Genomic DNA, 24336 nt, shown 5'->3' with positions numbered 1-24336 from the left:
CGAAAAATAGTTAATCCATTTCCATGCTACATGCAGACACATTGAGAGAGAGAGAGAGAGAGAGAGTGCAATAGTGTAGGATTTCTAACATTAGCGACAAAGACTAATTTAGTTAATAATACAGCTACTGCCAGTGTAATTTTCATTTTTGCTCGTTTATGGGACATTGACAATAAGTCAGTAACAAATATATAGAAATTTGGACCAAAAAAGAATAGAAAAAGATATATGTAGAAACAACTACAACCAGAAAGAAAAGTTCACATTAAAGACAGCCCACCATGAACATGCCCGCTAATAGGTAGGGAAGTTGGAATCCACATCATGGGCCCAGGACTCCAGACCCCCAACAATATCCCTGGCTGAGGTGAAACCCAACTTGTGCAGATTCTGAACAGCCCTCTGAGAATCATTCCCCCTCCTACAAATTACATATAGTTTGGCACTTGAACTTCCATTTCGCTCTTCTTCTTCCTTCAAAGCTGAAGAAATTTCGGGCAATCTAGCCTCCAAACTCGGGAGTGGGATGTTCAAGGACTTGGGAAGAGAAACAATCTTAAAGTGGTGAGCTGGTCGGACATCAACCAATACATGTGCTTCCCCATTAGCAACCCTTTCATGATACTCTTTACTGCTTATTCTGGAATCTGATTGAAGCAGCTTTAACTTCAAGGGTGACTGCAGCAAGTTTCAAATATCATGTTTCTTAGTCAAATGAGAGAGAAATCAAATTGCAAACAAGCCAAAACATATACACTAACAGTTTAAGCAACCTACTCATCCAATTACAATTATCAATGGAAAACAGAAGAGACAGAAAGTGTAATTACTGGAGTCAGTGGAGACTGAGTAAACTTCTCATAATCAAACTCTCGAAATTGCTGCTGGGTGAATGTTGCATTTTCTCCACAAGCTTCACACTGTGGTGACTTTCCTCTAATCTTTACCTGCAACGTAGGTCAGAAATGAATATGTATATATAAATGCCAAATCTCAAAATATAAACACAAAATGTCCAATATCTATTAATATGAATATACACAATAAAGCAATAAACTAATTACATCATGATGAGAGCAAACTCAGCCCACTTAAAAGGGTTAAAGGAAGGAACGAAATAGTCATGCATTTGAGGATGTTCTGAGACATTTTGATCAATTTAAATCCCTCGCTGATCCGTACTTTGTTTGACTGGTCTCAGACATGGAGTTTTTTTTTTTTTTTTGATAAGTCAGGCATGGAGTTTTACACATTGTACTTCCATTTTTGAAATCCAACACTCTTTTAGATCTTATATTTGATCTTGTAAATTTTTGAGATACTTTGCATCATCAAGAGCATAGAGTATTTTTCATCTTCAATAAAATTTCTATTACTTATATTATATATGAAAAAAATGGTTAAGGGCCTAACCTAGACCAACTCCCATCATACCAAAGAAAATCTGATTCTAATAATAACTGCTCTAAAATAAATGTCTTCTTAATAACGTAAATGTTATCAAGAAACACCTGATGATGTTATCAAGATGATACTCTAAAAGTGCCAGTTATAAATGCCGACCACTACAAGCCGCTAATATAAATAGTTGAGACGATAAGAGTATATCACATTAAGATGCCTTGCAAAAGCTCAAAACAGGAGGTGAAAACCCACTTCTTATCAATGTCCTCTAGCCTAGAGGCTCTAGGTAAGGTGTTCTAACTACAAAAGATCAAAATGATGGTAAACTCTAATGTAACGAGAGAGAAATATTATGGGGCTGGTGAGGGCAGGAAATGGGGTTAGAGGTATAAGCAGCAGAGCAAACAGAACTACTAGTTGATCTTGACATCTGTTGAATGAAGTCACTACTGAAACAGGCCCCCAACCTTTGAGACGTGTTTAATGCAAGTCCAGCTAGGTCTACAAATTTTTAATGTTTTTTTACAAGTTAGTCACTTATTAAACAAATACTTTTTATCTTTTGATAATATAACATTTGGTCCAGCCATCTCCATATTAAGAATTGCTCAAATGGTTGCCTATCTTCTATGATCCTTCAAAAGGTCTTGTCTCACCTAACAACACTTCATTTTCTAAGACAAGAGTTAAGACTTCAATCTGAGCTCACAGGAAAAAAATGTAAACCACCGGAAGGAACTATTAAAGGAGAACATGATACATACAATACGTATTCTTGCTGCTAATGCATCAAATAGAAGCATCCGTCCTGAGAGTGGTTCACCAACCACACTTGCAATTTTGATAGCCTCAAGTGCTTGGAGACAGCCAATGATACCAGGTACTGAAAATTAATAAACAGAATGTAAGAAACAGAGTGCAGTTCTACTATTTGGAAATTAATAAAAATAAATACAGAATTAGAATCAATTAAGTGTCAAATGAATAGCAAGGAGGCTCCTAGTGTTACAACAGTTTCCTCATCTTAAAAACTTGCTCATTATTCTTATTTTTAATTCTTTCCCCATTTTTATCCTGGTTTTATAGCAGTACCCCCATGTGGATGTATCAAGCTAATAATTTGAGTTTCAATCCTTACAAGCATCCAATAAAGTTTTACACTTTAATTTTTTCTACATTTAGGACAGGGCATAACAAAGAAATAGAGTTCCACCTACAAACTCAAATTTTGATGACATTGTAGACAGAATTGTAGACTGGTAATAAGAAATTCACTTGGTAGACTACAGTAGTTCATTAGCTTACCTACTCCTAAGACACCACTATCAGCACATCTTTGACATGCTGCTGTTGGAGGTGGAGTTGGAAATAGGCATCGATAGCATGGACCGCCATTATAATTGTAAACTGTGAGCTATACAATGAGTTTGATCATGTAGTTATCCTTGGAATTTTGACAATATAATTCATGCTGAAACTTATATTTACAGTAGAAAAGATAACCAGCAATGCATACCTGCCCTTCCAATCCCAGAGCAGCACCAGATACAAGAGGCTGCATTCATAAACATGGATGCAATTAGTACTTGAATGCAAAGAAAAAAAAAAAACCCCACAAAATCAGTCCCTATAAGACAAAGTTTTCTTCCAAACTGGTTTTGAGGAATCTCCCTTAAACCATTATGTAGTGATTCATAAAATCATCCATATGAACTAAATCACGTGTCTCATCAAATATTTAAACAAGTAGACATGACCCATTAAATAGGTCATGTGACTAAAAATAAAGGCTGCTGGTTATTGCCTTATTGGCATTATGAATCGCCATGTAGCGGATTGGAGGAATTTTCCTCCAAACTGGCTTTGATGACGTAGAAAAACTTCACTCAGATTAGTTGTACTGTACAAGAATCCTCACTGTTAATCAAACTCCTACAGGCAACTGACCCCACCCACCAGAGCCAGTTACCAGGTAATCCAACCCTAACGGGCTAGGCAATTTATCCTTATAGGAAAGCTTAGTTATGATTCCTTAGTACATTTAAGTTCCCAATTAAAATCAAACACGACTGCATTGACCAATGAAGTACAACCCACTCCACTATTATCTTTTCCAAGAACAATAAAATTCAATGCATTTATGTAAATTTTATCCAATAACAATATTACATCAAGCTTAATTTACCTTTCCTAACAGAACACAGCAATCACTGATCATGTAACGGCTAGGAGCATTGTCTGTCGCATCCACTATCACATCATATCTTTCCAAATGTTACCAGTCACGGAAATCACATACTAACATTTCAACAATATAATTAAATGAAACACTTTGAATTTGAGCAAAGAAATAATATAGAGGATACTGGTTGAAGATTTCTAAGGCATTGGAAGTGCACAAAGCTTCGTGGTGCTCGACGATTTGAACGGAGGAGTTGATAGAACGACAAGTCGTAGCGGCGGATTTCACTTTGGGCTGACCAATGAAGGCCTCGGTGTGAATGACCTGCCTGTGCATATTGTTGAGCTCGACGACGTCGTGGTCCACAATGCCTAATCGGCCAGCGCCGCAAGCGGCGAGGTAGAGAAGGGCCGGGGAGCCTAATCCGCCGGCTCCGACGACGAGGATGGAGGAGTTGATGAGGTTTGACTGGGCTTTGACTCCGAACGACGGGAGCAAGAGGTGGCGGCTGTACCGGTGGATCATCTCCGGGGTGAGATCGTGATGGGCGGCTGTGATTGGATTCGGGAGGGCGGAGGTTTTGACGACGGTGCCGTTTTGGAGATTGAGGTGGCGGAGCTGGGATTCGAGGGCGGAGATTCGGCGGTCTATGTCGGATTTTGTGGCTTTGAGGGATTGGAGCTCGTGGAGGATCCGAGAGGCTTCGTCATGGCCGTTGGGTTCCATTTTCGGGTTCGGGTTTTCGGTGGAAAGCTGGAGTGGAAGTGTGCGTGGGTTTTACGGGAAGAAGAACCGTAAAAACCCTAACTTGAGAGAGACAGATAGAGAGAGAGAGAGAGAGAGTTTTGGAGGGTTTTGACTCTTTTGTACAATGATGCAAAGGTGGACCATTGAGTGGCCACGTCAAGGTTTGACTGAACAGAGGGTCACATTTGTTAAATTGCTTTTGTTTTTGTTTCTTTATTTATTTATATGGTACGATGAAATTCTTAATAAATAAAAAAATACACGTCAGACACAAGTGAATCACAATTCACTTATTTGCGTTGTAGGTGACTCGTAGAGGTGTCCAAATCTTGTGTCTTATGTGTTGTTCTTCACTTCATATTTCACTAATAATATTTGGATAATTGACCTCTTTTTTTTAGTGAGATAACACCTCTTTTTTATTTGAGTAACGCATTTTTTTTATTTGAGATAATGCATTTAACTTGTTAGTGGGATAACATTGCTTTCTTCTGGGAGTTCTCTCAATTCTATATCTTCATTATTTGATTTTTGTCTCTTTTGCCGCTCTTGTTTTTGGTATTGTTTCTTCTCTTTGTGGTCTCAATCTGAAGTGTTCATCTTCATCCTTATTACTAACTAGATACAGATACATCCGCCTCTCACTCCGAACTACCAATCACCAACTCTCCCCCTCTTTGAATCTTTTGCATGTACTTTCAAAAACCAATTATGCTTTTATGGGTTTTTTCGTTATCTAACATTTTTAGGGTTTGATGTGGGAGTAGAGTGTGGAGAGAAACAGAGTAACTTGTTTATGCTAATAATGGTGCTTGATTTTTGTTCCATTAGGAAACACGTGAAAAGAAAAAAAGTTTCTCTTTCTTGTAAATGTTGTATTCAGTAAATATTTGGGGTTGCTAGATTTTGTATTTTACATGTTTGTTGAAATTCTTGAATGAGTTTAGAGAAGGGAAGCTTGCTCTCTTGTATATATATTATTGTAGAGATTACAATTTGATTTGAATATACGGATAACATTTTATTTAAATTTCATATTTCATTATTTTATCAAACTCTATCAGATAAGTATGACTTAGTTGATGGCTATCTATTGATAATGCTTGGACTAATAATATGTTTTGGTTTTGTGCTTCAATTGAGATAAGGTTGGATTTGTCTAAATAAATGGTGGAGTTTAAGCCCATAAATTGGTCGGATATATGTAATAAGGAAGGAATACGATTAGACCACAGATAGAAGAAGCAAAACCAGAACAAAAAACAAAGAGCGACGGAAAAAAAATCAAAAAGTTAATCACATGAGATTTACCTCAATTGATTTTCTATTTCCCTAACCTTAATTAAAGGCGTTATCTTAGATAAAAAAGAGGCGTTATCTCACCAAAAGAAAGAGGCCAGTTGTCTAAATATTATTGGTGGAGTATGGAGTTAGGCACAATACATGAGATAGAAGATTTAGACTTCTCACGGAGGAGTCGCTTTTACTAATGGAGGTAAACTTTAAGGTGCAATCTCAAACTTTAGGAATATACTTTGCAATTTACCTAAAATTGTGGGAATAAATTTCACAAAATTGTTTTGTAAAAATAATTTGCCAAATTATTTTGTTTTGAACGGGATACAATTGTTTTTCAATTTTTTTTTTTTTTTTTAAGTAAAAGCCATTTTCTAAAAAGTAAATCATATTTTTAATAGAATTTTTTTATGATAAAAAGGTAATTTTTCATTTGACTCTTTTTTTTTTTTTTTTTTTTTTTTTTTTTTTTTTTTTTTTCTATATTACCTAGTACAGAAAAATATAAAAAATATTATATTCGTTTTCAATGGAAAATGGATAGTGAAAACTCACCAATTTTTGTATTTTATATGACCAAAACTGTTTTTAAATAGGGCTACCAGAAAGCATTTGTCTTTATCATCCTATTTTCATACGCCATTCTATTTTATATGACCAAAACTGTTTTTAGTGGTGTATTAACTTTGTTGGCTATACTTGAAAGTTGAAACTGTCCGTTTACTTTCCCAAAGGATATTTGTTTTTCTCAAATGTGTCGACAAGCTAGTCTGTATTTCTTCTTTTTGTGTATCTTATTGCAGTTTGTATAGCTCTTGGAATTTCCGAAGAGACGCGAAGAATAGAAAGTGTCTATTGAGGGGCCCCAAAGGAAAAGAGCATCCTCACATTCTACTCATTTTTCTCATATAAAAAAGACATGTAACCTAGCAACAATTGCATGCCAATTTTGAAATGGCAAATCTATGCGACACCACCACGTTTCTAGTGAAATCCTAGCTCATGAAAACACGTGTACTGCATCATCTCTGCACTAATATTCACTTTCTTCACTCTTCATCAACTGTAATTAACTAATTATAGAACCAACTTTGTTATTCTCTGAGTCTGTACTGCACATCTAGCTTGGTAACCAATATGAGTGGCCATCTCTTCCCCTTCAACACTTCCTTGAGGCCATTCCTGGCCAAGCACTTGAGAGCATGTGTCTACCAGCCCATCAAGGTAACTACTATTATCACTTACTTCTTGGCTTGTCTTTGGTCAATTTTTGGCCTTTGATGAAGGAGTACTTCTTATGCTTATTAGGGTAGCAATTGATTTCCTATGCATTTTGTGCTTTGGCTAAAATGTATGAAGCAAGATGGGGTAGAATTTGAATTCAAGAAGAGGCAGTGTCTAGTATTTTTATTTGTTGTTCTATATATGTCTGTCCACTACTTCCATGACTTGCCATTCTGGATCATTCAAGTCTATTAGTCAAGACTGCCAGAATCTGATGGATCCCAAGTTCTTAAGTAAAGATCATCATCCAAGTAATCTCAAAAAAAAAAAAAAAAAAACCTGTTGGTGAATTTTCCATGCTCTCTTAATGTGATTTCTAAAAATCATTAATCAAACTTAAAGGTGTTAGAAAGTGTTGTTGCTCATTGTGTTTTGGTCTAATTAACGTTTTCAGAGTTATGCCCAAGCAAGCAAGCACAACGATCCCCGTGAAATAATAGAAGAGAGGGCACCTTCAACCGCTAGACAATTCAAAAAAATGGCTGAGGAGAAGCTGAGGAAGGCCCAGCAAGGAGTGGCTAGTCAAGTTGCTGAAAAGGTATATGATGGTACGGAAGAGGTTACTCTGTGTGACAAAGCATTTTCCAACAAGGCCTAGCTGATCGGCTAGCTACTGGCTACATATATGTCTGATTTGAAGGGAAAGTTATTAGATAATCATGGAGTATGACACTCCGTCCTATTACATTCATCCGTTCTATTATATTCATGGTGAATCTTAAAATAAGTTTAATTAGTGGAATTCATTATGAATATAAGAGAACGAAGTATCATGTTATTGTACTTTAGGAATACTTAATAATTACTCGTCATCCTGTATAAAAATAAGATAATTGTGTAGAGTTTGAAAATAAGGCAGTAAGTGTTTAATATCATTTTTTTTTTAATATTTCATAATTTTCATGATATTATGAGTTAAATCCATTAAAATTTCCCCTCTTATTTAGATAGATTTTAAATATTTCTTCTTACAATAATAAACTTTATCATATAAATTTTATAGTTGAGTTAATCGAAACCCGCCTTTTGTTACGATCATTGAAATTGAATATACTCATTTTGAGGTGAATTGTATATGGTTGTTGTTTAGAAGTAATCATCAACTATTATTATTTTGGGATGCTTATGAATCATCCCTTTCCAAAGGGGAATTTTTTTTGGGTACAATCATGGATTTTTTTGTTCCACAGCTCAAATTCATGGTCCATCAACCACTCAAATTCATGGTCCATGGTCCAGTGCTTAAGGTCCTGCATTGAGTAAGCCTTGACTTCGAACCTTGGGGACCGCCAATGTGATCCCAATGGTTGGAACTCAAGACATACCATACTATTTGCACTTTGAATAGGACTAAAGATCAAATTATGATTTAAATCACTTGAAGTATCTCCCTGGATTGATATTAATGATTTGACCCTTCAATTTTAAATGTCTATTGTGTCTGGAGGTTCACCACTCACATTTAAAGACATCAACAATTATAAAATTTATTTCGGAAAAGGTTATGTTCAAAGCATTAATGTTTTTTTGTTAAAAAAAGGAAAAAGAAAAAAAGATCGCAGACTTTTTTCTTTCACTTTTGAGTTTTGACAACAAAATTGGGCTTTAAAATGAAACTCTTTGAGCCCACCTAGGCCCATAATCTTGAACCAAAAAATGATGACGTTGTTTAACCTTCCTGCCCAAGGCCTCTCATATTTGCTCTTGTATAAGCTGAGCTCCCCGGAACTCCTACTTCCCCCCATGCGTGGGCATGTACGCTGGAAAATCCAGCATAGTCGGTTGTTTATTCGTTTCTATTCATATAATGCAAAATAATGAATAAATAAAAATCCAATGCTTAATTTCTAAGTGTCAATTCATTAAAGAAGTTATTTTACTTTTCACATTATTACAAGTATCATTGTCGTCATCATTGCTACTATGTTACTTTTTACAATATTACCACTATCATTGTTGCATCTTTGCCACTAAAAACACTTTCAATAATGTCATATTGTTGTCGATGGTTCCATTGCCACCATTACAACCCATTGTTATTATCATTAGCATCAACACGACGATTTGTTTGCCATTATCATTAACAAGCCATTAAACAGGGTTAAGATTGTGAAAGAATATAACTTATTGCTTTTTAATTGTGAAGGTGGCAGACTTTTAGATGAGTCTTTTTTCCCTTTTTCCTACGTGGCAGCACCTCATTAATTGCAAGAAAAGATTTCTACTCTTATATATATAGTATTAGATTACCATTCCTTGTCATCATCACTACTATCCATTTGCAACATCATACTATATCACTGCAATATCTATGTCACATTCGCATTATCATTGTAAGGTTTTATATATATATTAGGATTCCTGACTGCTAGACTACTTTGCTTTCAAGTACCAATGATTCGTATATATATATATATATATATATATATATTAACTCATTAGTTTTATAACAAATTAAACCATTTTGGCAGTGTTATCCATTTAAACACATGATGGATTTATATTTCATAGTTTAATCCACATTATCAATAATTTAAAAACGACATGATTAAAAAAAAAATATATATATATATATATATATATATATTTATATTAAAAAAAGAAAAAAAGAAAAAGGAAAACCCTCTGGCCATATCTGAACCAAGAGACGACGTCGTTTAACCTTCTTGCCAATATTTGCTTTGTATATCATCAGCTCCTAGAACTCCTAAAGGTGTGTGTGCTGAAAAATCCAGCATCACTCGTTTAGTTTTTCTTTCTTTCTTTCTATTTATTGAAATGTTCATTTTTCATGTTTCTATTTAGTTTACACACACACACACACACACACAAAAAAAAAAAAAAAAAAAAAAAAAAAAAAAAAAAGCCAATGCAAAATTGGCCCATTCATTGAAGAATTTTCTTTTCTGCGATTTCATTTACCCACTTCTGCGTTGGAATTTCTTAGAGACTTAGAAATTGAAAGCTCCGGCTACTAGTTTACAGCTTAATTGCATTGCCTTATAGGTATACTTAGCTGTTTCATATTTCTTTGGTTTCATTAATCCCTCAAGAATTTCTCTTACTGTTTGATCAAATATTGGTACCAAAAGTTTTATGCACTTCTTGAAGCAATTATTTCCATTTTTATGTTTTCTTTTCTGTTAAGAAGAAAGGTTAGTTAGTTAATGTGTTTGTTGTTGCTACAACTAGGCAGTGTTAGTCTATGAAGCACGGACGCGGCACCGGAGGTGCCGCACCCGCGTCGGACGCGGCCGGACGCGGCGACGCGCGAGGGACGCCGTTGCCCGCGCGTCCGACCGAGTCCTGCCACGTGGCAGGCTCGAGATCTGAGCCGACTCGCGCCGATTCGCGCCGATGCGGCTCCGACTCGGGCCGATTCGGGCCGAATCGGGCCGACTCGGGCCGTATCGGCAGATATCGGCCGAAACGGCCGATTCAGGCCGATTCGGCCGAAACGGCCGAAATTTAAAAAAAAAAAAAAACACACAGAACGCACCGTAATACTAAACCCTACTCACTCGGTTTTCACTCTCTGCCTCTCTGCCTCTTTTTCTTTTTCGTTAGTTCTCACTTCTCTAACTTCTCTCATCACTACCTCTCTCTCATTCCGTCTCACTCTCTCTTGCTCTGATCTCTGCGACTCTCCTCTGTCTCTGCTGCTTGGCTGGTTGCTGTGACTTTGTTCTTCAGCTCATTCTTTCTTCAACTCTCTCTCACGCATTCTTAACTCAGGTACCTTTTAATCTTAGTTTGATCTTTGATTTCAATGAGACTGATTTGTGAATTTGTGAGACTGATTTGTGAATCTTAGACTCTTAGTTTTCAATCTTAGACTGATTTGTGAGACTGATTTTATCTTAGTTAAGTTAGTACTTATTACTCATTGTGAATTTGTTTTGTGAATATGTTTTGTGAATCTGTTTTGTGAATGGTGAATCTGTTTTGTGAATGAATTTGGGTTTGATTTATGTATAATTTATTTAATTAATACTTAATACTTAATAGTTATTATTTGTAGGTTAAATTGAATCTATTGAATTTTCAATGGATGAAGTTACTAGCTCAGAAACTTCATCTCAAGAGATGCCAAATGCTGAATGTCCTCTTTGGCAGTATGTGACTAAAGTAGAAAAACCACCGGGTGCTACCGTTAAAAAAGGGGGAAACACATACTTTAAGTGCAATTATTGTGGTGTGGTTTATTTGGGATCCTATTCTAGGGTTAAGGCTCATTTGTTAAAAATTACTAATAAAGGTATTAAAGCATGTCCTAATGTGACACCGAGCCATAGGTTGGAAATGCAGCGAATGCATGATCAAGTTGAGAAGGATAAGTTAGAGAGTGAACAGAGAAGTCGAATTCCCTTACCCCCACCTATCCCAGGCCGTGGGCCTATACCTCTTTCCCCATTTCGGAGACAGGAAGGGAGTGATAGTACAAATCCGATTGATGGTAAGAGGAGGAAGGTGGCTGGGATTTCTCCTATTGAGAAAGCATTCCAGAATACTACTAGATATGAATTGGATAGTAGAATTGCTAGGATGTTTTACACTGGTGGGCTTCCATTTAACTTTGCAAGGAACCCACATTATCGTAATTCCTATGCATATGCTGCTACTCATAACATCCCAGGTTATGTTCCTCCTGGATACAATGCCTTGAGAACAACACTTTTGCAAAAGGAAAGAGCTCATGTTGAAAGACTCTTGAAGCCAATTAAGGATTCTTGGCTTGAAAATGGTGTAAGCATAGTTTCTGATGGATGGTCAGATCCACAAAGAAGGCCTCTTATTAATATTATGGCTGTATCAGATGGGGGTCCGGTGTTTGTAAAGGCAATTGATGGGTCGGGTGAGTTCAAAGACAAGCATTATATTGCTGGGGTGTTGAGGGATGCTATAAAAGAGATTGGACATGAAAAAGTTGTCCAAGTCATCACTGATAATGCTAATGTGATGAAATCTGCTGGAGCTCTTATTGAAGGTGAGTATCCTAAAATATTTTGGACACCCTGTGTTGTCCACACTCTCAATCTAGCTTTGAAGAATATTTGTGCAGCAAAAAACACTGAAAAGAATGAAGTTACATATGAGGAATGTAGTTGGATTACACGTATTGCTGATGATGCATCTTTCATACGTGTTTTTATTATGAACCATTCAATGAGGTTGGCAATGTTTAATGAATTTAGTCCATTAAAATTGCTCCAAGTTGCTGATACTAGATTTGCTTCAATTGTTATAATGCTGAAAAGGTTGAAGTTGATAAAAAGATGCCTTCAAGCCATGGCTATTAGTGAGCAATGGGCTTCTTATAGGGAGGATGATGTTGGAAAAGCTGTAAAGGTGAAAGATATGATTCTAAGTGATCTTTGGTGGGATAAAGTTGACTATATCCTTGAATTCACAGCACCTATTTATGATATGCTACGAGTAGCCGACACAGATAAGCCTTGTCTTCATCTTGTGTATAAGATGTGGGATTCAATGATAGAGAAGGTGAAGACAGCAATATATCGGCACGAAGGCTTGGAAGATGGTGAGTATAGTTCATTTTGGAGTGTGGTGTATGATATACTCATTGATCGATGGACTAAAAATTGTACACCACTACATTGCTTGGCTCATTCCTTAAATCCTAAGTAAGTACATTTATTTTCTATTTTCCTTAGTTTCCTCTTCTAGTAAAACATACGTTTCATCTATATTTGTTTTTTACTCTTTAACTAGGTATTACTCCATTGAATGGCTTTCGGAGAATCCAAAACGCATCTCGCCACATCGGGATCATGAAATTTCTATGGAAAGGAGCAAGTGTTTGGATCGATACTTTGAAGATGAGAGTGAATTAAAGGCAGTGAAGTGTGAGTTTGCTTCATTCTCAGGAGGGAGGTTTCCTTCACCAGATGCCTTGACAGATAGGTGGGCCTTACTACCTTTGATTTGGTGGCAATACCATGGCTCCGCATTTCCAATTCTTCAATCCCTTGCCTTTAAACTTCTTGGACAACCTTGTTCATCCTCATGTGCTGAGAGGAATTGGAGCACATACAAATTCATTCATTCCTTAAAAAGAAACAAAATGGCTCCTGCACGCGCTGAAGATTTGGTCTATGTGCATTCTAATCTTCGACTCTTGTCAAGGCGCAATGAGGAGTACGTAAATACATCAACAAAGATGTGGGATATTGCAGGAGACTCTTGGAATGAGAGTGACATACATGGAGGAGCTGGCATTCTTGAGAATGCAGCCCTTACACTTGATGAGCCAGAGTTGGAGGCTATGGTTATTGGAAATGCTAACACTAGTGTTACTACTAGTGAAAGTGAAGTTCGAAGTGAAGCTATTGATGTTGATGTTGATGATGATGCTAGTATTTGATTGTCTTGTTGATGATCTTTTATTTTGTTTTAGTTTCAAATTTGCAAGTTGTATTCTAATTTCCGAACATCATGAATGTTTTAGTTTCAATCTTGTGGGTTGTGTTTAATTTATGAACATCATGTTTTAGTTATTATCTACTATTGTCTATTGCTCTTAAATTTGGTATATATTTGTATAATGTAAAAAAGTATGCTTAGCAATATATTAAAAATATAAATAAAAATATTTTTAATAATTTTTTAATCGCCGAGTCCCGCCGCACCCGCACCCACCTTTTTCAAAAATTGCCGAGTCCCGCACCCGCACCCGCACCCGCACCCGCACCCGAGTCCCGAAACGCACCCGTGCTACATAGGTGTTAGTGGATAGAAACGAATGCTTTCAAAGCTTTCAAAGCATGTGCCCGAATTGAATGGAGCCCCAATGTGTATATAACCCTTGTGAGGGGAATTCCAGGCACTAGGAGGCTTCACCGCCGCACTTTAGAGGCATTGTGTCTCCGCAAATGCAATCGCACTGTCATGCGGTGGAGCATGCCCACTGTTAGGGGAATGCTACAGCAGGTGTGTTTTTTTAGTTAGTTTGGCAATGAAATCATTTTTTTTTTGTCATGTTTTTTTTGTATATGGTTTGTAGGTTATGTTCATTGTGGAATAAATTGTTGTTGTGTTGTGTTCCATTTCAAGGTGAAAAGATTGGTTGTAGTTGAGACAAAAGAGATGTATAAGGCTCGCAAACAGAAAGAGGCAAACCATCGAGCGTTGTGTCCCCCATTGGTTGTAAATCATCTCCCGGGTCTTGCAACTGATTCTTCTTAGCAGCCACCAACATTCTTCATAGGTTAGTTGTTCAATGTTTTCGTATGGCTTTTGGTTCCAAATTCTAATAAATAACTCAGTTGCATCATTTGCATCTTTTAGTAAACCCTATAATATCGTTTTATCCTACTTTGGAGTCATAAGCATGTGATTTATGAATTGCTGTTTATGGCATTATGCATACAAAAGGCTCAATATGGCATTTAATTCTCATGCACTGTGTATTGCCTTTGATATTCTATCTCCACTATGAAAAGTCATTTATAAAATGGGTGTCATTATATGGAGTGCTTTTTTTAAGAAGCAGCAAGTATGTGGATTGCGATTTTCAATTCCAAAAATCATATATCTCTTACATGTGTCTTCTTTTCTTTTCCTATATGTTGATAGATTTTTTGGGCTATTCTTAAACTGTTGGGTGGTTCTTAAACTGTTCATTATGGCTAGGAGACAGACTAAACCTTGTTTGTACAAAATGAGTTGAAGCTTTCATATACCACGTAATTTAGCTAGATTGTAATTTTTTTTTTTTTTTTTTTTTTTTTTTTTGCATCTTTTCAATCCATTCCTTTGTGTTCTATTTATAGTAATTGTGGGAGGGACGAATCTTTGACCCCAAGAAGGAATTGTCCTCTTTGGAAATGATGTTGAGTCTTAATCCTTAAGATTTTGCTCAATCCCACATCAGGGAGAGACACCTCCTACTTATGCCTTATAAGCCTTTGGCCTAAGGATAAGTGGTAACTATATCATGGGGAGACTTTGCTTTCTACATTTTTTTTTTTTTGCTTCAGTATCAGAATTCTACTCACAATTTTCATACAGGGCCTTGGTATGTCTGTCTTAATGAATTGATAGCTGATCAAGGTCAAGCAGCTTAAGTGTGCGTTTGTTTACACTTTTAGAGCCTAAAACGCGTGTTTCTAAGCCCAAAATCTAAAATGTGTGTTTGGTAGATTATTGCCAACGCATGTTATCAAAAAACAGCTTTTCCAAATACGAAAGAGTATCATGTTTTGAAAACAGACATTGGAGTTGCTTTACCGAAAACGCAAATAAGTTTGAAATGTTACCATTGGTCATTTTTAGCATTATCCCTAAACTACCCTTATTTTTATTTTGAAATCCCAATTTTACCAAGATCTCTATAAAAAAAAATTAAAAAGTACTGTGATTCTTCTTCTACTGCTACAGGCTTCTTCTTCAATTCCAACATAAACCCATAAACCCATTACCGCTACAAACTTCTTCTTCTATTGTGTGATTCTTCTTCAGCAGTCGCGGCTTCTTCTCATTTTTTTTTTTTTTTTTTGTGTGTGTGTAATATATTTCCTTCTTCTTGTCTTTTGGGTAAAGAAGAAGAACTGTATTTTGGGTGAGGAAGTAGACCTGAAGAAGAGACAAGATAGTGAGTGGAGGAAAAGAAAAGACATTTTATAGGAATGGGGGAAGAAACGGGTAGATGAGGAAAAAGTGAAGAAAAAAAAAAAAAAAAAAGGTAGTAAGTGGGACACGTGGATATGAAGTAAGGAAATTTACTAAATAAAAATTAGTCAAAAATGTAAAATTGACTCCCTAACTTTCACTTCTTCTTTTTTTCATTTTAGTCTTCTAACTTTCAGTTTTCTCAATTTAGTTCTCTAACTTTCAATTTTTGTCAATGTAGGATTTTGTTATACCCTAGTTATGGACTGCCATTACTGTCACTGAAACGACACCGTTTTCTTTTTTTTTCTTTTTTAATTTCGGAATTAAAAGAAAAAAGAATTTGTAAAAAAAAAAAAAAAAAAAAAAAAGAAACATTTAAGGGCCCCTGAAATTGTCGTCAACATTGTCCAAGAACTCCAAGGCCACAAATCACACACCTTAACACCAACTCTACCACCCTCACTCTCCTATCAACTACCTTCACATTTATGCTATGAGACACTAGGACATTCCTAGGACTTATACCAACACCCAAATAGCTCATCATTAATTCCCAACACACACCCACTTTCAAGAAAACACAGAAGAGAAATTAGAGACAACCCTCAAACTCACACAAGGCCACCCAAGCAATTACTCACAACCACCAACAATAATTTCCACTACTTTAATACACAAACAGGGCAGACACAACTTTTATTTTTTTTTTTTTTCAATTGCTCAATATTTGGTGATGGAGATTAGTGCAAGACTGTGAGGTGTGCCAAGTGGTCAAAGCTAGAGGCAATAGAAATGCATGACCTCTGTATGGAGAAAGGGTACCTCATCGTTTTATAAGTAGGCAAAAAATCAAAACCGAGGACCTCATCTTTCTCATCAATATCGGACTCGTCATCGTCCTTGAAGCCCTCGAAATTGAGCTCGAAATTGTCGTCAACGTCGACCACAGGCTTCGAGAACCTCCTTCTCGAGGTGGGTTTTTTCCGATCTCCCCTAAATGTTTTCTTTTTTTTTTTTTTTTTTTTTTTCCATTTTTTTTTTTTTTTTTTTTTTAATTATAAAATTAAAAAAAAAAAAAAGAAAAAAAGAAAAAGAAAAAAGGAAAGCGACATTTCAGTGACATTAACGGCAGCCCATAATTGAGGTTTAATGGAATCCTGCATTGACAAGAATTGAAAGTTAGAGAATTGAATTGACAAAACTGAAAGTTAGAGAACTGAAATGAAAAATAGTGAAAGTTAGAGGGTCAGTTTTGCATTTTTTCCTAAAAATTACAATTGTGTTAAAACACAACAAATTTTTACAATAGTTGAGGTATCAATTATTTCATATGTCAAAATAAAATTAAATAAATTAATAAAATATTAGACTAGGATTGACCACAACTAAAAACAAAGAGTATTGTAAAAATATTATGACATTTTATTATATCTCTAAATTTTTTAAATTAGTACTATTTTTCTTTAGAAAAAAAATAGTGTTATTGATAGAATATTTTTATAACAATTTCATAATAAAGTTTACATAGTAAGTTGTTATTGGTTCTCATCTAGACCTACTAGTGACATTAATTTTTTTTCCCCCTACCATTAACAACTTGTCATATAAACTTTATTGTAAAATTTTTGTGAAAATATTGTGTCCATAACTTGTATTAAGAGAGGTAATTAAAACAAATAATTCTCTTTATATATATCTTGTCCTTTTTGGTAATTTATAACTCAAATTGTCACTTTTATAAGTATTAGCCAAACACTTAACTTTTTCAAAAAGCATTTTTTAACAATTTTTACCAAACACTTACCTTTTTCAAAAAGCCCAATTTCATACCGTACTTTTTCCATGAAAGTGGTATAAGAAGGTTGTAGGAGGAACGAATCTTTCCCCAATCAGGTATTTTCCTCTTTGGAAATGACGTTGAGATTTAGTCCTCAAGGATTTGCTCAATCTAACATCGGGGAGAGACGCCTCCCATTCATGCCTTTTTGTGATACACTCATCCTTAGGCCAAAGGCTTATAAGGCATGAGTGGGAGGCGTCTCTTCCCGATGTGGGATTGAGAAAATCTTTGAGGACTAAGGCTCAACGTCATTTCCAAAGAGAACAATACTTGACTGGGGAAAGATTCGTTCCTCCCACAAAGGTTATTCTATATATTTGGTTTTTTTTTTTTTTTTTTTTTTTTTTTTTTCCAAATAAATAACGTTTTTCCCCTCCATGATAATGTTGAAATGTTTTTCCCCTCCATTCTATATATTTGGGGATTTTTTTTTTTTTAATGTTGTTTTCTTGAAAACTGTTGTTGAGTGCAATGCCTTTTTACCTGGAGGTTTTGTTTACAGTAAGCTTGAAAACAGAAAACCAGCTTGATTTGGACAATCAAAGATGCCATCCCTTTGTGTTGTATTTATACTAGCTGTATTATGTAGAGACTATGCTTCCTACTTTTTTGCTTTTTAGTATCAGAGTTCCACTCACAATTCTCATAAAGAGCCTTGGTATGTAACTATGTATGTCTTAATGAATTGATAGCTGATTAAGGTCGATGCAGCTTAATTCTCTTCCCAACAACTGTACTCTTTGTTCTTAAAGAGTGATAGTCCAAGTAGCAATTTCTTAGCTTTTTTTGTTATTCCTATTTTAATTGCAAATGTTATTTTGCTGTGGTTAATAACATGAAAAGTGGTATTAGAATAGTATTCAGAATATTAGGCTTTGTTTTAAGAGTCATGTTAACAGGGCAGTGGCGGCTCCAAGAATTTTTCTCAGGGTGGTCATGAAGAAACATATATTAAACAAATCTAATAAAAAAATAAATTCATATATTGACAACAACCAAAAATAAAAGCAAAAAAAAGAAAAAGAAAAAAAATACCCAAATAAATAAAGTCTTACAATTTCCTTCTACAAATTTTTTCATTTTGAAATCGTTGCATGATAATCTCATTATTAATGTTGCAAATTACATCTATTTTCAAAATTTTAGTTAATTAAAATTTTTCTTGGATTTTTCTTTTTGTTTGTAAGGGCTCAATATATTATTAAGAGGAACAAAGTTTGACAACAATATTTGACTACAAACTTAGTTGTAGCTTAAGATTACAACTTTTATTAAACAAATTAACATGACTACATATTTTGAAAATCTAACCGTTGAATTATATGTTCTTTATGTTCTTAAAACACATGTCAAATTTAATGTCAATCGGATGTTATTTATTATTTGATCCATAAACTTATTTTTTGCGTATAATTTTATACTACAAAAACTCAAAATTTAAACAGTTGATTAATGAAATAAGCTATTGATTTTTGATCTTCTTGAAGTTTTGCAAGCATGGGTAATATAAGCAAAAAATGTAATTTAATTGTGGATTTGTTAAAATTCATATCCAATAAAAAAATATTGAGTGGAGTTGTAACCTTAGTCTACAACCAAGTTAATTTGTTGCTAAACTTTGTCCAAAGTTTAATTATATTGAGTTAAAAAAAATTTAGGGTGGTCACACATTTTTTTTAAGGGTAAAAAATCATAAAATTTTTAAATTTTATATATAATAATTTTTTTTTTCCAGGTCAAGGTGGTCTTGTGACCACCCTGGCTCTAACACGGAGCCGCCAATGTTAATAGGTGCCCTTAGGGTAATTGTTAACAAACCATTTTAGAAAAGTTTTGACAACACTTTTATGGAAAATAAAAAAGCTGTCAAAACATTAAAGTTATGTTTGGTAACTGTTTTTGTTTTTTATTTTCAAAAACTTGTTTTTTGGAATAAAAAGAAAAAACAATTTTTTTTTTTTGAAACAAAAAACATGTTTGGTTAGTTGAAATTAAAAAAAAAAATAGTTTTTTTGAAAAAAAAAATAGAAAATACTTTAAAATGTTGTTACTAAGATTCGAACTTTGGCTCTAACTCATTAAATGTGATGGACTCATTAAATCAGACTCATGTTTTCATTGGTTTTGAAACTAGCAACTGAAAACAGCATTTTGCCTGTTTTCAATTTTTTTTACAAATTAAGTTTTGAGAATAGTTTTTGTTTTCTATCCATTTTGGGTTGTCAAACCAGTCTTTTAGTCTCAAAAATAGAAACTTGTTTTTGGAAACAGAAAATAAGGGAAAAAGACACTTACCAAACATACTGTAATGTTTTTTTTTTTCCATAAAAACTTTCTTAAAATGGTTCATTAACAAATGCCCTTGAAGCTTTTGTTAATATTTCCCTTTATTTAATAATAAGTAATGTTTTTTCCCTCCCTAATAATGTTGAAATGTCTTTTTAAGTTTCACTTTTGGGCATTCTCAAAAAAAAAAAAAAAAAAAAGTTTCACTTTTGGGAATTTTCGAATGTTTTTTTTTTTTTTCTTGAAATATTTTGTCATTTACAAAGTGTGCAATAATCAATAATGATTTCTCCCCTCCCTGATAATGTTGAAATGTATTTTTATGTTTCACTTTCGGGGATTTTTAATTTTGTTTTCTTGAAAACTTTGTCATCTATAAAAATTGAAACGCCTTTTACCTGAAATTTTTTGTTTCAATAAGCTTGAAAACAGAAACCAGCTTGATTTTGACAATCAACAACGCCGTTACGTTCTAAAGTCTTTGTTTAGTTAGAGATTTAACGTTATTTTTATTGACACCCCCGATAATAGAACTATCATATGCTATCCTTATCAGCGTTTCTCTCCTATCCTTTTCTTGTAGGTTGCTGGCTAAATATGCTTTTTGTCATATCAAAAGTTTACATGTCAAGGCAATCCAAATCCTGTTCTGAACTTATGAACGATGTCAGAAGTAAGAACACAATTTTGTTTATCATCCCAATTCCCAAGCATATTAGAATCAAATTTTTAGTGAATTAAGTTTTTGTGGGATAGAAATGTACTATTATTAAATGACTTGAAATAAAATGCGTCTTTGTTGGTTCTAAAGCCTTCATATCAATGAAAATTTTGTACTACCTGAACCTTGCTTATTTTGCTCTTTAATTTGACCTACAACCCTACTAGTAACAAATTATTACTCCTGTTGTTATTGTTGTACATGTTGTTGTCACTCATTTAGGGTGAATGAGCATAACACTAGAAAAGAAACAGAAAGTGTTGTATGCATTAGTGGGAAAGTAGAGAGGTATTACTTACAACCGAGGGCAAGATGAGAGAAGCAATTCAAGACGGTTTAAAAGTTGAAAAAATGGGATGAGGTGATGATGTTCTGCAAAATAGATTTTGATGATGCCGAAGAAAATCATCAGTAGGTCACACAGCACTCGCACACTCAAAGTAGACCTGCACAACAAAATAATAGAAGGCCTCACAGAGAGCACTGGTGTGGTGCCGGCCAAATACCCTCCGAAGGTTAAGTTAGAATTATTCTCTCAACTCTAGAGTGCTAGAGAGGGTAAATTATGCGTACCTTGATTTGTGAGGGTATTGGGGCTTTTATAGTAGTAGAAGGTTGGCCTTTCTTCCTTGACGTAGAAGTCTTTTCCTTCTATGACTCTACTTGAATAATCTCAAACGTGATGGACAAAACATTTCCTTGTAGAGTGGGTCTTTCATTAAGTGCATATCTTCTAGAATTATCCTTGCACTAGGATTCTAATTTCCTTTAGGATTCTCTCGGATTTCAAACGTGTGTAACAAGTATTTTAAGTCATGCTCGGCCCTGGGCTCTCTCCCATTGTCGGCCCATAGGCTAGGATCCGTCAGGCCCAATGTAGAGAAGGTTCGTCATGCTATTTTTTACCACTTCAGTTGCCCCTTCACCCTATGGTCCGTCATGATCTAGGTGGTCGGACCAGTAGGGTGACGGTTCAATTTTATTTATGTTGACGGTCCAAGATTATTTAGGCTGACGGTTGAAGATTATTTAGGTTGACGGTTGAAGATTATTTAGGTTGACGGTTGAAGACTCTTGAAATTGACGGTTGAAGTTTCTTGAAGTTGACGGTTCTTCAAGGGGACATGTACTGCGAACATTTGTTGACAGGTTGTCAAGCATTTATGAGGTATGCCACGTGTTAGTTTTTGATTGGATTTTGTATCGGATCAAAGCGTCGCTTCGTCTTCCGTGCATCTCTCATATATATAACACACTTCTCCTCTCTCATTTCTACATGTTTCAGCCAAAACATATTGTTAGAGCGCCATCGTCAACCTTGTTAGAGCACTCCGTTGAACATCTGTACCCGTCAACTATACAACCGTCGACTTTTCGTTAATTAGAGAGTGGTGAGTATTTATTATTTTTTTCCAAGTCTTGCATTTTGTGCTTACATTTTGCTAGACCTACACCCGTCAATCACTACTAGATCCATCAGTCTTAGGTTTTATCGTCGATTGTAGGAAATGTCTAGTGCGTCAAGTAATCAGTTAGTAGTTCATGACGGGGCAGAATACGAGGAAGTATACCTATCGACACAACTTGGGGAGTATTACATTCATCTCGTATGCATCCGTCCTAATTTGCAAATACTTTTTGTATTCGTCAGCTATGGTTCTTCCTTCTAACCATCCATTTTCTCTGCAGGTAGACGGCGCCCACAAGTTAGTATTGAGGAGTTTAGCTTTCTCGAGAAGATTTTTCAGAAGACCAAGTTGGAAGAGAGGACTTGGGCAAAGTTGGTAAACCCAAACACTATTTATTGGTATTGTGACGGTCCTGAACCCACTCCTGAAGCTGTTAGATATAACGAAAGAATTCACAAACGTAAGTCCGTCAACCTTTATTTTATTTAAACAACTTCAACTTAGTTTATGACTTTATCCGTCCTTCTTTGCAGAGATGGACGATGCTAAGAGGAGGGCTCTGATAAAGGCACAGGTTGCCAAAAGAAAAGAGTCCGACGAGGTGGTTCCCAAGGGGATGGCTCCATCGATAAAAAGAAAGCCTCCGTCCAAATCTGACCGTCCATAAAAGAAATAGAAAGTTTCTCTGGAACCCGTCGTCGGGTTAATGGCTGAGGGTGCGAAGACCATCACCCCAGTAAAGCATGGGTCCGACAAAGGTTTGATGAAGGCCCCGTCCACAAGCCAAGAGAAGCCTCCTCCTCTAATTCGCCTTGGAAAAGCTTTCTTCTATAATCTCGTTTGAGGATTACGAGGATTTGGGTAATCACTCGACAGAGGCGATGGGGGAGACGGGTCTCTTTGCTGTCGTACAGGAAATGTTTATCCATCGGTTTACGCCCGTCCACTCTACTTTGTTTTTCTCTAACACTCTTAACTTGTTTGTTTCAGTCCTTGGTCATGATGAAGGGTCTAATGGACCGGTGCCTTAACCGTGAGGCGGCTCTGGAACTTGTTCGAGCAAAGGCGGAGCAGACGGAAAGTGAGCTGAGTCAACTTAGCAAGTGGAAGTCCACTATGGAGAAAAAGTTTGACCTTTCAGAACAGGTAAGGAAAGAGCTTGAGCAAAAGACGGATGAGGCTGGGAAGGCCCTGGAGATCAAAGAAAAGGAAATCCAAGACTTGAAGGAAAAGCTCTGTCAAGCTAAGGAGGTAGCGGTCCGAAAATACCGTGATTCCGATGCCTTACTAAGCGAGCTGGGGGGGCTCGTTCCTTTAAGGTTTTGATGATGCGCTCCGTCAAGTTAAGAGAGCCTACCCTGAACTGGACGTGTCAATGATAAATTTCAATGACCAAGACCAGACGTCTGCTTTGCTCGTCGCCTCAGAAAACACAGACAGCCTCTTTGCTGAGGAGGCAGTTCAAGGTGACGGAGAATCAGCTCTAGCAAAAAATGTTCAAGATGCCGACCCGAAAATGTAAAAGTTTTTATATATTATTATTTATTTATTTATTTATTTTTTGAGAATGATCCGTCCTTAATTTTGTGTATTAAACAATTACCCTCTGAGGGTTTTATCCATCGTTATTGCATTTTGTAATTTTATGCTTGCTATATCAATCTTTATTATTTTTTGAATGATGCATAAATATCCGTCCTCTTTAAGTTGTTCATTATAGAACTGGCCATTTTTATGGACTTGTGTAGTTTTTGTTTTTGGACGATCCGTCCTACTTGAATGGTTTAGGTAACCTATCCCGTCCTTTATTGTGGACTTGGAAATTTTCACCTAACGGGGAAATCCGTGCAGTTGACGGGCTTGTGTCCATCCAATTATAATTTATTTCATACCAAACGCTATTTGTCTGGGATTACCCGTCTATTTGGTGGATTTTGTTTTTACCGTCCATTTTTATTAACTTTAAGGAGTTTTCTTACGTCAGGGACGATTCGTCTACTTAGCATAATTTAATTTCATCCGTCTATTTATGGGCTTTGACTGTTGCCCGTCTAGGATGATCCGTCCATTTTTTGGACTTGTAAATATTTCCAACCCACATGTGATCCGTCCACTTTGTGGTCTTGGCAGGTATTTCCACCTACTGGGTGATCCGTCCACTTTGTGGATTATTAGTGATTCGTCCACTTTGTGAACTTTGTAAATATTTTCACCTTATGGGTGACCCGTCCACTTTGTGGACTAGATATTTTCTCTCTATGGGTGATTCGTCCACTTTGTGGACTTTGTAGATATTCTCACCCTATGGGTGATCCATCCACTTTGTGGACTAACTATTTTCACCTTATCAGTGATTCGTCCACTTTGTGGACTTGGTAAATATTTTCACCCTATGGGTGATCCATCCACTTTGTGGACTAACTATTTTCACCTTATCAGTGATCCATCCACTTTGTGGATTTTGTAAATATTTTCACCCTATGGGTGATTCGTCCACTTTGTGGACTTTGTAGATATTCTCACCCTATGGGTG

General features: G+C 35.8%; 4 protein-coding genes and 2 long non-coding RNA genes across 6 annotated transcripts; 5 read left to right on the top strand and 1 right to left on the bottom strand.

Annotated features, from left to right (window-relative positions):
- Window positions 1-71: 71 nt before the first annotated feature.
- On the bottom strand, window positions 72-4418 carry LOC126694525 (adenylyltransferase and sulfurtransferase MOCS3). The gene is made up of 7 exons (XM_050390852.1): window positions 3771-4418; window positions 3590-3668; window positions 2921-2959; window positions 2710-2818; window positions 2169-2287; window positions 831-947; window positions 72-678 (listed from the first exon to the last, which is right to left on the bottom strand). The coding sequence occupies exons 1-7, from the start codon at window positions 4310-4312 to the stop codon at window positions 295-297; spliced, it is 1389 nt and encodes a 462-aa protein (XP_050246809.1). The 5' UTR covers window positions 4313-4418; the 3' UTR covers window positions 72-294.
- Window positions 4419-6211: 1793 nt separating this feature from the next.
- On the top strand, window positions 6212-7434 carry LOC126694524 (uncharacterized). The gene is made up of 2 exons (XR_007645801.1): window positions 6212-6853; window positions 7308-7434. It is a non-coding gene; the product is annotated as an uncharacterized LOC126694524 (long non-coding RNA).
- Window positions 7435-10960: 3526 nt separating this feature from the next.
- LOC126695826 (uncharacterized) lies at window positions 10961-12353 on the top strand. The gene is made up of 2 exons (XM_050392632.1): window positions 10961-12262; window positions 12327-12353. The coding sequence occupies exons 1-2, from the start codon at window positions 10961-10963 to the stop codon at window positions 12351-12353; spliced, it is 1329 nt and encodes a 442-aa protein (XP_050248589.1).
- Window positions 12354-12395: 42 nt separating this feature from the next.
- LOC126694521 (uncharacterized) lies at window positions 12396-13438 on the top strand. Its single transcript, XM_050390851.1, has 2 exons — window positions 12396-12558; window positions 12647-13438. Exons 1-2 carry the CDS (start codon window positions 12404-12406, stop codon window positions 13296-13298), a joined length of 807 nt encoding a protein of 268 aa, XP_050246808.1. The 5' UTR covers window positions 12396-12403; the 3' UTR covers window positions 13299-13438.
- Window positions 13370-14207, top strand: LOC126695825 (uncharacterized). The gene is made up of 3 exons (XM_050392631.1): window positions 13370-13375; window positions 13664-13864; window positions 13988-14207. The coding sequence occupies exons 1-3, from the start codon at window positions 13370-13372 to the stop codon at window positions 14117-14119; spliced, it is 339 nt and encodes a 112-aa protein (XP_050248588.1). The 3' UTR covers window positions 14120-14207.
- Window positions 14208-21806: 7599 nt separating this feature from the next.
- Window positions 21807-23482, top strand: LOC126694522 (uncharacterized). The gene is made up of 2 exons (XR_007645800.1): window positions 21807-22001; window positions 22084-23482. It is a non-coding gene; the product is annotated as an uncharacterized LOC126694522 (long non-coding RNA).
- The last annotated feature ends 854 nt before the right edge of the window (window positions 23483-24336 follow it).

The sequence above is a fragment of the Quercus robur genome, chromosome 8 (assembly GCF_932294415.1).
Source record: "Quercus robur chromosome 8, dhQueRobu3.1, whole genome shotgun sequence".
Lineage (NCBI taxonomy): Eukaryota > Viridiplantae > Streptophyta > Magnoliopsida > Fagales > Fagaceae > Quercus > Quercus robur.
The sequence above is the reverse complement of the archived record's forward strand: the minus strand, read 5'-3'. Positions and strand labels throughout refer to the sequence as shown.